The 12,902-nt window shown below is 46.9% G+C and overlaps 6 protein-coding genes across 6 annotated transcripts; 2 read left to right on the forward strand and 4 right to left on the reverse strand.

Annotated features, from left to right (window-relative positions):
• Positions 1 to 2,484: 2,484 nt before the first annotated feature.
• On the reverse strand, positions 2,485 to 2,649 carry EURHEDRAFT_455836 (uncharacterized protein; the record flags this gene model as incomplete). Its single annotated transcript, XM_040784306.1, has 1 exon — positions 2,485 to 2,649. One exon carries the CDS (start codon positions 2,647 to 2,649, stop codon positions 2,485 to 2,487), a length of 165 nt encoding a protein of 54 aa, XP_040639144.1.
• A 2,236-nt stretch (positions 2,650 to 4,885) lies between these two features.
• On the forward strand, positions 4,886 to 6,611 carry EURHEDRAFT_386322 (chitin synthase export chaperone). Its single transcript, XM_040779678.1, has 3 exons — positions 4,886 to 5,427; positions 5,480 to 6,051; positions 6,106 to 6,611. The coding sequence occupies exons 1-3, from the start codon at positions 5,190 to 5,192 to the stop codon at positions 6,271 to 6,273; spliced, it is 978 nt and encodes a 325-aa protein (XP_040639145.1). The 5' UTR covers positions 4,886 to 5,189; the 3' UTR covers positions 6,274 to 6,611.
• Positions 6,612 to 6,942: 331 nt separating this feature from the next.
• On the reverse strand, positions 6,943 to 8,696 carry EURHEDRAFT_515316 (esterase/lipase family protein; the record flags this gene model as incomplete). Its single annotated transcript, XM_040786361.1, has 3 exons — positions 6,943 to 8,314; positions 8,398 to 8,546; positions 8,655 to 8,696. 3 exons carry the CDS (start codon positions 8,694 to 8,696, stop codon positions 6,943 to 6,945), a joined length of 1,563 nt encoding a protein of 520 aa, XP_040639146.1.
• Positions 8,697 to 9,307: 611 nt separating this feature from the next.
• On the reverse strand, positions 9,308 to 10,891 carry EURHEDRAFT_478580 (acyl-CoA thioesterase). Its single transcript, XM_040785455.1, has 2 exons — positions 10,280 to 10,891; positions 9,308 to 10,218 (listed from the first exon to the last, which is right to left on the reverse strand). Exons 1-2 carry the CDS (start codon positions 10,541 to 10,543, stop codon positions 9,376 to 9,378), a joined length of 1,107 nt encoding a protein of 368 aa, XP_040639147.1. The 5' UTR covers positions 10,544 to 10,891; the 3' UTR covers positions 9,308 to 9,375.
• Positions 10,892 to 11,017: 126 nt separating this feature from the next.
• Positions 11,018 to 11,767, reverse strand: EURHEDRAFT_412279 (mitochondrial 37S ribosomal protein bS6m). Its single transcript, XM_040781866.1, has 3 exons — positions 11,689 to 11,767; positions 11,596 to 11,627; positions 11,018 to 11,497 (listed from the first exon to the last, which is right to left on the reverse strand). Exons 1-3 carry the CDS (start codon positions 11,710 to 11,712, stop codon positions 11,185 to 11,187), a joined length of 369 nt encoding a protein of 122 aa, XP_040639148.1. The 5' UTR covers positions 11,713 to 11,767; the 3' UTR covers positions 11,018 to 11,184.
• Positions 11,768 to 12,030: 263 nt separating this feature from the next.
• On the forward strand, positions 12,031 to 12,893 carry EURHEDRAFT_412280 (glycine decarboxylase subunit H). Its single transcript, XM_040781867.1, has 3 exons — positions 12,031 to 12,111; positions 12,191 to 12,253; positions 12,351 to 12,893. Exons 1-3 carry the CDS (start codon positions 12,063 to 12,065, stop codon positions 12,659 to 12,661), a joined length of 423 nt encoding a protein of 140 aa, XP_040639149.1. The 5' UTR covers positions 12,031 to 12,062; the 3' UTR covers positions 12,662 to 12,893.
• The last annotated feature ends 9 nt before the right edge of the window (positions 12,894 to 12,902 follow it).

A 12,902-nucleotide genomic window follows, 5' to 3' on the forward strand; every position in this document is an offset into this window, starting at 1 on the left:
ATAAGCGCATGACACAATGTATGCACCCCGTATTCTGAGCAAGGTGGTTATTGATAATCTTCAAGAGAAAATAGACGATAGTCCGTCTGCCTTAAGACGACCCCTATACGGAGTAGACGGGATAAAAAGGAGATGGAACTTAATCCGTTGTCTTCCGGTTCCGATGGTTGGCCGCTGAGAGCACCGCGCATAGGCCAGGATTTCCATAGTTAATGGGATTGCAAGTGCCGAACGAAGATTCATTAAATATTACGGACATTATTGACCCAGTCTTGAACGATCGACAACTAAAAGGGTGTCTTGAGTCAGTCGTCCGCGTTGCCTTTTCGGTAGTCTGGAAGGCCTATCGTCAGTGCTCAGGGCATCCTGATTCCTTCCTTCCCCCGTGTCCATATTGAGTAGCACGCCATGTGAGCGCAGAATAAGAGCTCGACGATGGTAGATTGGAGGGTTCTGTAACAATTATAAATGCCGTGGTTATGAAACAGCTCTAATCGGGAATAGAATAAATTAACTTTTTCCTTGCCGGTCGACGTCAAATCACAAATAATGAATGGAATGTTCCATTGGTGAGATCGTCGCCGGACTATCGATATTCGTCCCTGCTCCGAAGTTAAAAAGATAGAGAAAAGCATGTGCCCCCGTAATCATACCCCGTATAGTAGTACTCCGGCCCTGTACGTAAACTATTTACTCACCTTTAAATGCGCGGTGTTTATGCTTTTTACAGAGACGGATTACACACGGAATACCTTCAATTTTGAAACCCTAGGGGGCTCCACAGAATGCATGCTAGAATCCGGATTCAGCAGCATATGCAGCCGGTCCGAAACCGAGGGTTTATGATTGAGTCAAAAAAAAGTTCGTTTGTCGCTAAGAGTGAAGGGGCCTCGTCGCAGTACCCAATGATATCGTTCAATGGCACTCAGGCCATTGTGAGCGGAGAGTCTCGGCTGCATGGATTCCGAATATGGACCGGAACGAAGGAGCACTTGCCCTAGGTGCTTTCCTAAGTAGGTTATCTATAGCAAATTTTCGATCAGATCCAGTCAGCTACTAGCCTAGCAGGGTATGGTGTAATCAATCAAGAAAGTTGCGGGGACAAGCCGCTTCCTAATCGAATACGTATGAATTTGAACATCCGACGCTTTTTTTTCCTTCCCGGAAAGACTTCGGGACATCCCTAAAAATAATCGCTTTGTCCACCAGCCCGTGCCTCTGTGAATAGTGAGTGCCTGGACAAGGCTGTACTCCGCAAGGTACGAGCCTATTAGCCGCGTTTACTATGTTGTGGAGACCGGTAAAAGCCTTCCATCTCGTTTAAGAGGTCATAGTAAAGTGCGACGATGGAGCTGGCTGAGGCGACCCTCATCATATAATGTTCTTTCTGCATGTAAGATGGAATGGTAGGTTCAGAACCGAACCCTAAGAAGCCCACATCCCATGTCAACATTGGACAGGGATCTGTCTTCCGGTAGCCGCGAGAACCTGCAGACTTTTGTCCAGTCTGCGATAGATGCAGGAGAAAGTGCTTCCGACGTCGTCTCGGTGGGCTGGCCTATGCGTCATCGGGGCAAGGGCCCCGTCAAAATAGCATGCCACGCTCTATTTTGCTCTCAAGCAGAAATCGACAAGGTTGATTCCTTGTTTTTCTTTTTCTTTTTTTTTTTTTCTTCTCTATCTGCCTATTCATCTTTATTTCGTTTGGCTGACCCGGCCCGAGAGATTCCGGTGCAAGCGGCCGCCAAGTCATCAAGCATATAATGTCCTATTCTAAAAGAGGGTCAAGGCGTGCGTTGCATGTATCCCTTATCCCGAATTGGTCATATAAGTATTTTCGCCTGCTGGAGTAGTATTTGTTCCGTGAAGTTTTCATTTGGGCAAAAAAAAGAGGTCCATATTGCACGAGTCGAGCATGATATCTGATTGTGTATCTAAAAACGCAGTACTCCGTAGTATGCCGGAATCAACGGGCATCAACGGTAATTTCCTTTTTCCCTTTTTCCTTCACAGCCACACAAACAGAAACAACCAAAATGTATGATAATTTACTGTCAAAAACCTCATAACAATTCCAAAATAGAAAGGGTGCACCGTCAGATTTTTTTACAACTCCATCAAGCGCCGTTTCGTACCAAAATAATAACCCAAAGCAACCAAATCACATTGTATCACCGTTTTGTGTGCAAGGAGACAAGACATTGAAGACAGTCGATGAAAGTAAATAAAGGAAGGGTTTCCTTGGTCGGCGCAAAAGCACGAGAAGAGTCGAAAGTGGAAGATATCTCGAAGAAAAAATAGTGTTATCGTGAAATAATCGGAGTGTCGGGAGTTCTCTCGTCTTGAAGTCGGAATGCCGTCGGGGGTGTTTAGAAGTTCTTTTCAAGAGCGACATGAAGGTCGGTCCTTGCCGAATTAGTCCTCGACAATTCGGATGGTTACCGCCAAGGAAAGCATGACGAAGGAAGTGCCAGGGTCAAAAAATTAACGAGCGCAGAGGTGGCATTTCCCAACGACAATTATAAATCTGTCATGAGGTCCACTCGGACAGCGATTTTCTTTGCTCCCGTCCAAAGATGTGCGTAGGAAATGGGAATCTGGCTGAGTGCAGGTGCTATAGATGTAGTAATTTTTGAAGTAATTGCACATTTCGAACACATAAGACAACTTCAGAGCTGGCGAATGAATTCGGTACCGCAAATTGGTACCCAAGGAGCAATTTATAAAAAAAGAAGTCTAGGAGGGAGAGATAGAAAAAGAATAGAAGAAGAGAGAGTTCAATCGTGGAGACAATATCGAGTGATATGACTTGATTTAGAATCAACCGCAGAAGTAGCTAATAAGAGCAGTTGAGAAGGGTCAAGATAATATAGGGACTCGAGACGGAAACGTTGATACTCACAGAGGAATGAAAAGGAACAAAACGTTGGCATTTGTATGTTGCTCATGGTGGGGAGCTGGGACAATGCTACTTGCCATACTTTAACCGTGCCTGAAGCAGAAAAGCCCCGTCGGCCGAAAATTGATGGTCGCCAGTCGTTTGCAAAGGTCAGACAAGCAATGGCCCACGAACCTTTTTGGGACTATAATTCACCCTGGTGAAGCAATTATCGAACAATGCACAGAGCAAAATGCGTGGCAGTTTTGTTCTAAAAATCCCTGTAAGGAAAGCGGGTCTTGCATTATGTTTGCTGGAGCCGGCGCCGTTGAAATTCTGCGACACTCTAATTGCCGTCAATGCGGCGGCTGGAACAAGGAAGTGGTTCCAGGGGGCTTCGGTGGAAACTGTTTCTTCATGACAAGATCAACCTGCTTAGTTTCTCACCCACAGTAGTCTCGAATCGGCTCAATGGGAGGAGATCGACACGGTTTCTTGCATCCATTCATTTTTATTTCTCCCCTTCCCATTTGCACGTGGTGTGTGGCTGGGATCAACATGCATGAGTAACTGAGGAAATGCGATAAAATTCAACACAATCATACAAGGATGAAAGAAGCAACACGCAGATATTGTCCGGTTTTGTCATATTGCCCCATGCTCGAATATTTTGCCTCATTGGTGTACAGTGCGGCTTTTCTGGCTTGACTGTCCCCGGACTGATGGTTCGATTCAACGTCCCCGTAGACAAACAAATGACTGCCGGAATTTCGGGGAACTGTACCGGCCGAACAGACAGCGAGAAATCGCTATTATTGGACAAAAGCTCATAAGATCGAATAGTCTCCCGTACTTTCTCATTTTCTTGGACGCTTGTACCGCCTCATCCTCGCACAGACGCAGGGGCGGATGGAGGCGGAAGCGTAGCAGGCCAGCGGGTTTCAACTCTTCAATAATGGTCTGACAGCATCACCATGGTCGGTTTGCTATTAACACAGTGGAAACAATTGGAAGACTCGCACCGCCTCCAAGGTCAAGAATGAGGCGTTGTGGTACCATAAACTAACACCCTGTAGTTTCCAAACAATAACTCAGCATAAAAACGAATCTTAGATATATAATCCTAACAGAATCTGATATTTTTGGGCTTATTGCTGGGATACCCAAGTAAGCTAGCAATCATATCAGTAACCTATACAACTGCAGCGCTCAGTAGGCTAGTAGTAAGGCTGGGATCCACAAAAAGCCAGGATGTGGAGTACAAAGCATGTCGCACTCATGAATTGAGGTGCCTCTTGTTAGTCTGGATTCTGCCGAAGAGAGCAAGGATGAAACCATGTCGATAGGTACTTGTCGATCAAACGGCCGACTCGGGTCTTGGTCCGTCGGTATTTACAGGACGATGAACACACTAGGTCATACTCCGGAGTAAGTCGAGTAATGTGGCCACGTGTGTCGTGTGATTAACTTCTAATCCAGGCTTCATGTGTACTCCGTATCCTGTTTGGGCTGGGTCTAGTAGGGGTCAGCAAGGGCACGTATTCACGAATGTTGGACGAATACCTAGTGCTCTGAGCGGCTGAATAAATACCCGAACGTAATTATTGCCGTATTTCCAGGAACACGGAGTTTCTCGATGTGGTCGAGCAAGCTTTCGGCTCCATAACACTGGGCTGAGCCTGACCCAGACAGGAAACAGCCGCTTTCCGAGAACTGCTTGGCAGGGCGTAGCCAAACTCAGAGATCCGAAACTCAGAGCTTCCAGGTTTCATACTCAGCTGTGCCGGGAACACCACCAAGCAGATCAAAAGAGCAGAGCCAGAGGAAAAGGGAAAGAGTCAGTAACTCGCGAGAGATTCGGTGATTGAACAAAACCCGATTCCGTGCCTGAACATTTACGTCATTATTTGTCATTAGAAACGTTACGGTAACTATGCCTGCTTAGGACTAGCGTAGTTCGCTATCCAGACAACACTGTTTGTTTCCTTTTTTAGACTAGCGCGTCTCGTGATCTGTCGCAGAGACAATATGGCCATGAACACGTGAAGAAGCCTGATTTGAGACAGCGGCTATATACAGTCTTGCTATTGTTGTTATTCTTGTGTTGATCCTGCATCCGAGGATTTCTGATACAACAGAGATGTGCCATTAGACTTTGCTGGATCGGTGGTTGCTGAAAGTCTGGAACCGAGAGATTTCCGTCCGTCGTTGTGGAGACGAGTCTGATACCGATATCCTGATAACCATCGCCGTGCAAAAACAACCAAACAATCCATCTTCGTCAACTCCTTCTCCCCTACAAGTCGGTATTATGGGGTTCGGGGAATTCAATACGTTATGTCAGAAGGCAGCGGTTCCGCTATGTTCTTTGGTGGGACCAGCCTCGTCTATATCAGGCGCAACTGGCATCATACCTAACTGTTATGCTCGAAACATCGAGTTAGCCAATACGATCATCTTTGAGGGCGCCGCTTCATTTATGCACATTATTGCCCTTGTCATGACGGTTATTATGATTCTGCATGTCAGATCCAAGTTTACTGCAGTTGGTAAGTGTGCCTTGGGCCGCAGAATAATATAATAACACTAATAGCCTCATAGGCCGCAAAGAAATTATTACATTTTTCTATATATACATGGCATTAACAATCGTCTCTCTCATTGTCGACGCAGGAGTCGTTCCACCAAGAAGCGGCCCTTTCCCATATTTCGTGGCCGTCCAGAATGGGCTGGTTTCCGCGCTGTGCACCTGTTTACTCGTCAACGGGTTCGTGGGTTTCCAGCTTTACGAGGACGGCACTGTGCTGTCAGTATGGCTTCTACGACTGACATCTGTGACTATGTTTGCCATATGCTTTCTCGTGTCTGTTCTGACCTTCAAATCGAAGGGAGGCCTGGGTCCTACCAATACCATTGGCTTGTTCTTGGTCCTCTATGTCTTCAACGCAATATGCGTTGCAGTATACTTGATTATGCAGCTTTTCTTGGTCGTGAATACCCTTGAGGACCGCTGGCCTCTGGGCCACATTGCCTTCGGTGTTCTTGTTTTCATCGCTGGACAGGTTATCCTCTACGCTTTCGGTGATACGATCTGTAACAAGGTTCAGCACTATCTGGACGGCCTGTTCTTTGCCACTTTCTGCAATCTTCTAGCTGTTATGATGGTTTACAAGGTATGTAACTACCAAGCTCTTTTTCCATTTAACATTTAAGTAACTCTGCCACAGTTCTGGGACTATATCACCAAGGAAGACCTTGAATTCTCAGTGGGTATCAAACCCAACAATTGGGAAGTCAAGGAGCTTCTCCCAGATGATGAGCGACGAACATCGCTATACCCGGATTCGGAGTACGCCAACAGCTGGCACCACCGGTCTTCGAGCTATGGCCGTTAAGCCATGGAAACCGAATTCCTTTCATGGGCTATATATCTTTGGTTATATTTTCCTCTGAAAGTCGGAAATGGATTATGCCAAATTTTACGATATGGCCTTATGCATGACGAATTTATGTACCTAAGTTTTGCAATTTATGGCGCTGACAATAATGGCTCTTGAGCTCTATTCAGACAGGGGACAATAGCATCGAACCACTCCCCTTACTAACTGGAACACACCCACAATCTAACTACGCAAACAAATCCATAATATATTCCTAATCCCTATCTAGATACGAAGACAAAGAGAGCGTGCAGAGATGCAATCCCTAGCAAAAGTATTCGTAACAATAATCCTGGAAATAATCACAAATTCACAATGAGCCTTCAGCAAAGCGAAATTTAACTAGGTGCGACCCAAATGATGGACCTAATGGGCTCGAGATTCTGGCAATAGCTTTTGAAGTCGCGAGATCGTGGGTAAATATGCGGCGCATAAGGTGTTTATCATTATTCTCGAAAGCCCATGAGCTCGCCACTAAAAGAGGAGCCCAGTGTGCTTCACGGGATCATAACCTAAACGCGCATGTGATGGAGGTTGACGATTGGTCTGGAAGACTCCTAAACTGCTGATACTGAGTGTCGATATATGTCGAGCTGCAGACTTGAACTCAACAAGTGGCCTCATTTAATTGATCATCACAACATCATCCCCACTCATGAATGGGCTATCTGTGTCTCTTCGACGATTCCCCGGGCGGCTGACACGAGTGACGTGACTACTGCTACCGTGACGACTGCTGCGACTGCTGCGACTGCTGCCATGGTGACTACTGCGACTGCTGTGACTACTCTCGTGACGACTGCTGCGACTACTGCCTTCATGTCGAGAGCGACCACCGTCTTCAAATCGAGGGCGACCACTGCCTTCATATCGACGGCGGCCACTGTCTTCAAGTCGAAGGCGTGAAGATCCCTCGTTGATTCCTTCAATTGATCCCCTTGCAGAAGCGTACCAGTCCTTGTCAATTGATTTGACCAGCAATTTACCCGCATGGTCAACAAGCTTCTGAAAAGCCGGGTTTGCCTTCTGGGAAAACATGCTGACATGGGCACTGAGTTCGTTCTTGACTTGGTCGTTTTGGGCTTTGACCCATCCCAGTCCCAGCTCTGCCTCTTCTTCTTCGGTGGGGAGGGTGCAAAAGGTGCGGTTTTTCGAGCGTATGATTTTTTGGCCAACTTGAGTCTGTCCTTCGTTCGTTGTCTCCACCAGTGGGTCTGCACCCTGACCTAGTGCAGTGTAGAAATTTGTGCAGCCTATGTTGCGTTCTCGGCGCACCTTTGATAAGCGAGCTAGGCGTCGACGTAGCACTGCGGGACGAGCTAAGCACCCAACGAACGATAAATGAGACGATACCCAACCCCATCCATCTGTTAGGCGGTCACGTTGAGTATACATTGCTGCTGCTCCGCCTGCAGCGACGGCGCCTGCAGCTCCCGCGAACATAGCGTATCGACCCCATCGTTGCCAGGACGGCGTGGCGGCAGCATCTGTGGCATGGCTGGTTTGGCCCGTCGATGTTTGGGTGACTGTTGTCGTCACTGCTTCTTTTTGTTGACTGGCCGCAGTGTCGTTATTACTCTTCCCCCATCCGAAAAAGCCAGCCACTTCTGATATCGCATTGTATGCTGACGTGGCTGTTTTATAATGTCCTTCAGCATTATATGAAACAACTCCCGGTGCTATTCCCAAGTAAGGAGTATCGAATGCAATCACGCCTTGGACATGAGGGAACATATAATCACTGGGTTCCACGAGGCGGGGGCAGTGAGCAACCGTCGAATCGTGTGAATTTGCCGATATTTGACTTGATGCATCATCATCATCATCCAGCGGCTCCTCGGGAGTCAAGGGTCGTTCTGATGCCAATAGCAGAAGTGTATCCGCTGCTACTATGCCACCCATCGAATGGCCAACCAGGAAGACATGGACAGAGGGGTCAACAGTAGGCGAAGCAGTCCGATTTGCCACTTCCAAATCGATTACTTTATCTTGCAGCCTGCACAAGCGAGATACAGTCAGCAACCAACCACAACTCCGTACAGAGCAAATAAACCCCATTGTGATGATGGCGAGACGTACCATTCGCGGAACCTGTTCACGCTTTCTCTCAAATCGCCCCGAGTCTCGTATTTGGGATATACTATTGTAACGACTTTGATGGCGGGAAGTTTCCGTCTAATCAGTGCACGGAGATGCTCTGGAAACTCGCCAAATGTAGCATCATCGCCCTATGAAATCAGCATAATTCGTCAGTCGCCCTCGTTCTTCACTTGCCGGCGTTGCTCGCACGTGTCTATAAGCACAGGGTCTTGGAGATAAGCTATCTGAAGACGCACCTTGAAGCCGTGAATAAGCACAATGAGAATTGTCTTGTTCATTTTGTGGATTATTTAGCTGCTATGCAAAAGACATACTTGTCGTTGTGCAAAAGAAAAAAAAAAAAGCATCGAATTGAACCTTTGAGTTGGCATCGCAATTGCTGCAATATGTTTACGTCATCCGTACTTTTGACACGTGACAGTATATTAAGGCACCAGAATGTAGTTTCAGGCACAACAAAGGAAACATATTTCATAAGCGAGTGATGCGCCTGTTTTCCATTATAGATTGTCACTTTTCATAACCTCAATATCTCAACCGCAAAAGTATCTACAGAGCCTTGAATCTAGTACATAGGGTATTAGGATACTAAAATTATATACACTGAGCAGAAACCTTCTTCAGATAAATATTTCTCCAAGTAATATAAATTACCACCGTATTTTTTGTATTTTTCATATTCCAGCAACTATGGCTATAAAAAGCAATATACATTTTCTACTATGTGTATGCCTATTGCTATCTTATAAATAAGGCTCTATATCTATTGGTGGCTGAGACATTAAGGGTATAAAAAGTGACATTTTATACGGAAAACAGAGGCGCGTCACTCGCTTGTGAAATATGCCAACATAACTAGCTATAAAACAACTGGATGATTTGTACTTGCAACCAAGCGATGAAAACCGATTCTCTATTAAAGATGTTACATACAGTACAGAAAAGTCAGATATGCATCTACAATTTCTCTTCAGATGGGTATCGAAGTAGACAGTCTTGCAACGTGGTTGCCAACAATGCGCCATTCGGATTCCATAGCCAACTCTCATGGACTGCCCTATTCCCTCCTGACCGAGAAGTCCAAGCTTCCTGTAAAAACCACTTCTTTGGCAAGTCCTTCGCGTCATCAGATGCCACGGAGCCCCAATCGATCATTCTCAAAGCTTCTTCATGCTGATGAATGATTACAGTCAGGGTCAAGCTCGCTAGTGCAATAAAGTTTGTATTGCCCAATGCGCGTGGGATTAACGGGATGGAGTTCTTGTCGCTGGAATACAAATGTGCACATATATAGAGGTTATCAAACTCTCCCGACTGGTCCCTGGTTTTGAGGTCGAGAATGTCTCGGGATGTAGCAGGATACTCCGGGGAACCCTTGATCGAGTAAAAGCTTAATTGCCGGTACTTTTCTGGATTTTGCTTGATCTCTTTCGCGTCATTATAGCCGTTCATATCCACCTTTCTCACGTCAGCCCCGGGAAATTCTTTCTCCGTGATACTTCCTTCTTCAACATGTTCGATCCACCAGTCGGCATCCACGCTTGGACTGGCAGGGTGATCTTCAGGACGCTTCCCATATAAGACAGACTTGTAGCGTTGCTGAGCAGTCTCGGGTTGATGACCGAAAGCCTGTTTCTTTTCATCCCTTTTGAACGAACAGACGCACGTGAAGCAGACATCACCATCTTGTCGCGCATCAACTGTACGAGTACAATACACTTTCCCGTCTCGTGTGCGTCGGACCGCATAGACAAATGGAACGTCCAGACGCCCGGGGAGTGTAAAAGTACCGGTCATATTCTGCCAATTGTCAGTGACATGACCCAAAGAGTGATAGTGTTGAAGGATTCCTTTGACTTACATGTATTGTAAATCCATTGCCCACGGTTTTGGACGCGGCATACGCCGATTGAGCATATACATGTCCGCCAAATGCCATGAATCCGCCCCCCGGAGAGAACGGGACAGCTCTTGAGCGAAATCGGTATGGCCTTTCAGGATCATCAGCAGTAGTCAATGGCTGGCGGGAATCATTCAGTGGCTCGAGCGCCATCAACTCGACGAATGGTAGAGGACGACATAACTCTCGCGGGTCGAGATCGGGCTGATCATCTTTAGAAGACATGGTGAATCCAATCCAAATAAACTGGCCGAGTAATGCGAGACCGTCAATCTGGAAACTGGTGATATTACCGGAAGACTCCTCAAGCAACTAGTGATGCGGAACCCTCGGACGGCCCAGTCTTACGGAAAAAGCAAATTGGTTGACAGAGTGCGATTCCCCTCTCGATTTGCAAGCGCTTTTCGACCAAACTGTGCCCCCTGTTCGTACTATGAGGTTCATAGCTGAATTGTGTTGGAGACAAAGTTAATGTGCACTTTTGAAACCTCGGCATGTCGGAGATGCACACCCACTGTCATGATGTGATAATCATCAAAACAATGTCAATAGTCTGCAACAATCAAAACAGCCCTTGAAATGCTCTATCGAAACTCGTTGGAGAACATCAAAAATAGGCTCTTATTGTGGGTAATCAAATCCCGGCGAATCACGTGCTCCCTGGGACCTGGAGCACTCTATACAAGCATAAAAGTTGAATGCCAAAGAGATTCAGATTTATATGCGCCTGCGACAATGCTAGTATGATAATACAAAACATGACCCGATCCCAAAACATAATACACATAAGAGAAGGAATAGAAAAAAACAGCAGAGATGTGCCTCAGTCACACACCCTCCAAACAACAAATGCCATAACATATCCATTATTTGAAAGTGTCGGCAATGTTGCGGTTATTATTCCATTCGACCTGCCCTCCCACATCCTTGATCTCTTCAAGCTTGTCGCCGAGCTTCACCACCGAGAAACGAATCATCCGTGGGTCAAGACCGAGCGTTCTCCGGACGGCCGTTTGCACTGGCCCCGATGCGTCGAATCGCATGATGAAGTGGTGACCATCTGTATACCGGGCTTGATGTTTCGTGGTGGGCCTGGGCAATCGAAAGTTGCCCCAATTCGTGTAGCCGCGGACTACGCCGCCGGACCGGAGGACTTGAATACCAGCGTTGCGGGCGATTCTATTATGGGGTTAGCGAATTCTGTCTCTTTTTATCGTAATACCGAATCAACGCATGACCGGAGAGCGCGGGAAGAACAACGGAGTAGGGAAACGTACTCTCGGACCTCGTGGAGGCTGCCCGGACGGACCTGTCACGGATCAGTAAAAATCTAGGCAAATACACAAACAAAGAAATACAGAAGCACTCACAATCGCAATCAACTCGTACAACATTGCCGCCAGCGGTCTGCGTTGAATGGCTGCAATTCGACAAATATGCGGGATGGGGATGAATTTTCGCGGTTCGCCGGCCAAAGGCAGTCTAGCTTATCAGTAGGCTTGGCGCTGTCTTATCAAATGATCCCGCTCGGGAAGCTCATCGGCCATTCTTATTCTCCAACTTCCCACTTCTTCTCCTTCTTTCACCCTGCTTCCTTCCTGCTCCTTGTTCTTACCTTCTAATTCTCCTACTTTTCCAATTCCTCAGATCTTCGCTCAAAATGGCTTCCGTCGCCCGCTGTGTCCCCCGCTTCGCTTCTCGCATGCTCTCGCCGAAGCTCCCCATTGCGCGCATTTCGCCCGCAATGGGTTTCCCGCGGGGAAGTATCCGGAGCTTCTCGCAGAGTGCATTCTGTACGATTGCACCCAATTCTTCATGGAAATGTCTTTTTGAATTGAATATGATGCTAACATCTCTTGTTTTGTCTTGTAGTGCAGGCAAAAAAGTACACTGAGTCACACGAGTGGATCGAGCTTGCCAACAACGGCAAGACTGGTTAGTATTCCTATTGCGTTACAATGACGACCGACTATCCCGGTTCGATGATCGAGCAAAAAGCACGCTGACAAGACAATCAATATCTCAAATACAGCCAAGGTTGGAATCACCGAGTATGCTGCTCAGTCCCTTGGCGATGTCGTCTTCGTCGAGCTCCCCGAGGCGGGCCTGGAAGTCAGCGCTGGCGAGCCCGTCGGGGCTGTGGAATCAGTCAAGTCCGCTTCGGACGTTCTGTCTCCTGTGTCTGGAACGGTTGTGAAAGGTAACACTATCCTTGATGACAAGGCCAAGGCTATCAACGAGAACCCTGAGGGTGATGCCTGGATCGCCGAAATTGAGGTCAACGATGCCACAGAGCTGGAAGGATTGCTGGACGCAGAGGCCTACAAGGCACAGCACGAGTAAGAAACTGATAGGTGCGGATTTGAGATAAATATATCGGCAGGGTTTGCGTGGTTTCTTCTTGTTGTCTACTGTTTTGGTTTTTAAAAGCGTTATATGATTTTGTATGACTGGGTGTGGTTTCCTTCAACGAAGATGCTCGACATATACGTCGAGTTTACAATGGCTAGACCTTTGTTCAACAGTCACGGTCTAATATATACATGTTTGATATTAACCAATCGGTGCTAGGCGTATTTCGAAG

This window comes from Aspergillus ruber (assembly GCF_000600275.1).
Source record: "Aspergillus ruber CBS 135680 unplaced genomic scaffold scaffold00012, whole genome shotgun sequence".
In the NCBI taxonomy this organism is placed as follows: Eukaryota; Fungi; Ascomycota; class Eurotiomycetes; order Eurotiales; family Aspergillaceae; genus Aspergillus; species Aspergillus ruber.

Bases quoted from the DNA above. Each gene is read 5' to 3' on its own strand.
- EURHEDRAFT_412280 (XM_040781867.1), top strand. From the start codon at position 12,063: ATGGGTTTCCCGCGGGGAAGTATCCGGAGCTTCTCGCAGAGTGCATTC. The intron at 12,112-12,190 runs GTACGATTGCAC...TTTGTCTTGTAG, and splicing joins CTTCTCGCAGAGTGCATTCT to TGCAGGCAAAAAAGTACACT. The intron at 12,254-12,350 runs GTTAGTATTCCT...TCTCAAATACAG, and splicing joins TGCCAACAACGGCAAGACTG to CCAAGGTTGGAATCACCGAG.
- EURHEDRAFT_412279 (XM_040781866.1), bottom strand. From the start codon at position 11,712: ATGTTGTACGAGTTGATTGCGATT. The intron at 11,628-11,688 runs GTGAGTGCTTCT...GATCCGTGACAG, and splicing joins TGTACGAGTTGATTGCGATT to GTCCGTCCGGGCAGCCTCCA. The intron at 11,498-11,595 runs GTACGTTTCCCT...ACCCCATAATAG, and splicing joins AGCCTCCACGAGGTCCGAGA to AATCGCCCGCAACGCTGGTA.
- EURHEDRAFT_478580 (XM_040785455.1), bottom strand. From the start codon at position 10,543: ATGTCTTCTAAAGATGATCAGCCCGATCTCGACCCGCGAGAGTTATGT. The intron at 10,219-10,279 runs GTAAGTCAAAGG...GACAATTGGCAG, and splicing joins GCAATGGATTTACAATACAT to AATATGACCGGTACTTTTAC.
- EURHEDRAFT_386322 (XM_040779678.1), top strand. From the start codon at position 5,190: ATGGGGTTCGGGGAATTCAATACGTTATGTCAGAAGGCAGCGGTTCCG. The intron at 5,428-5,479 runs GTAAGTGTGCCT...ATAGCCTCATAG, and splicing joins ATCCAAGTTTACTGCAGTTG to GCCGCAAAGAAATTATTACA. The intron at 6,052-6,105 runs GTATGTAACTAC...ACTCTGCCACAG, and splicing joins CTGTTATGATGGTTTACAAG to TTCTGGGACTATATCACCAA.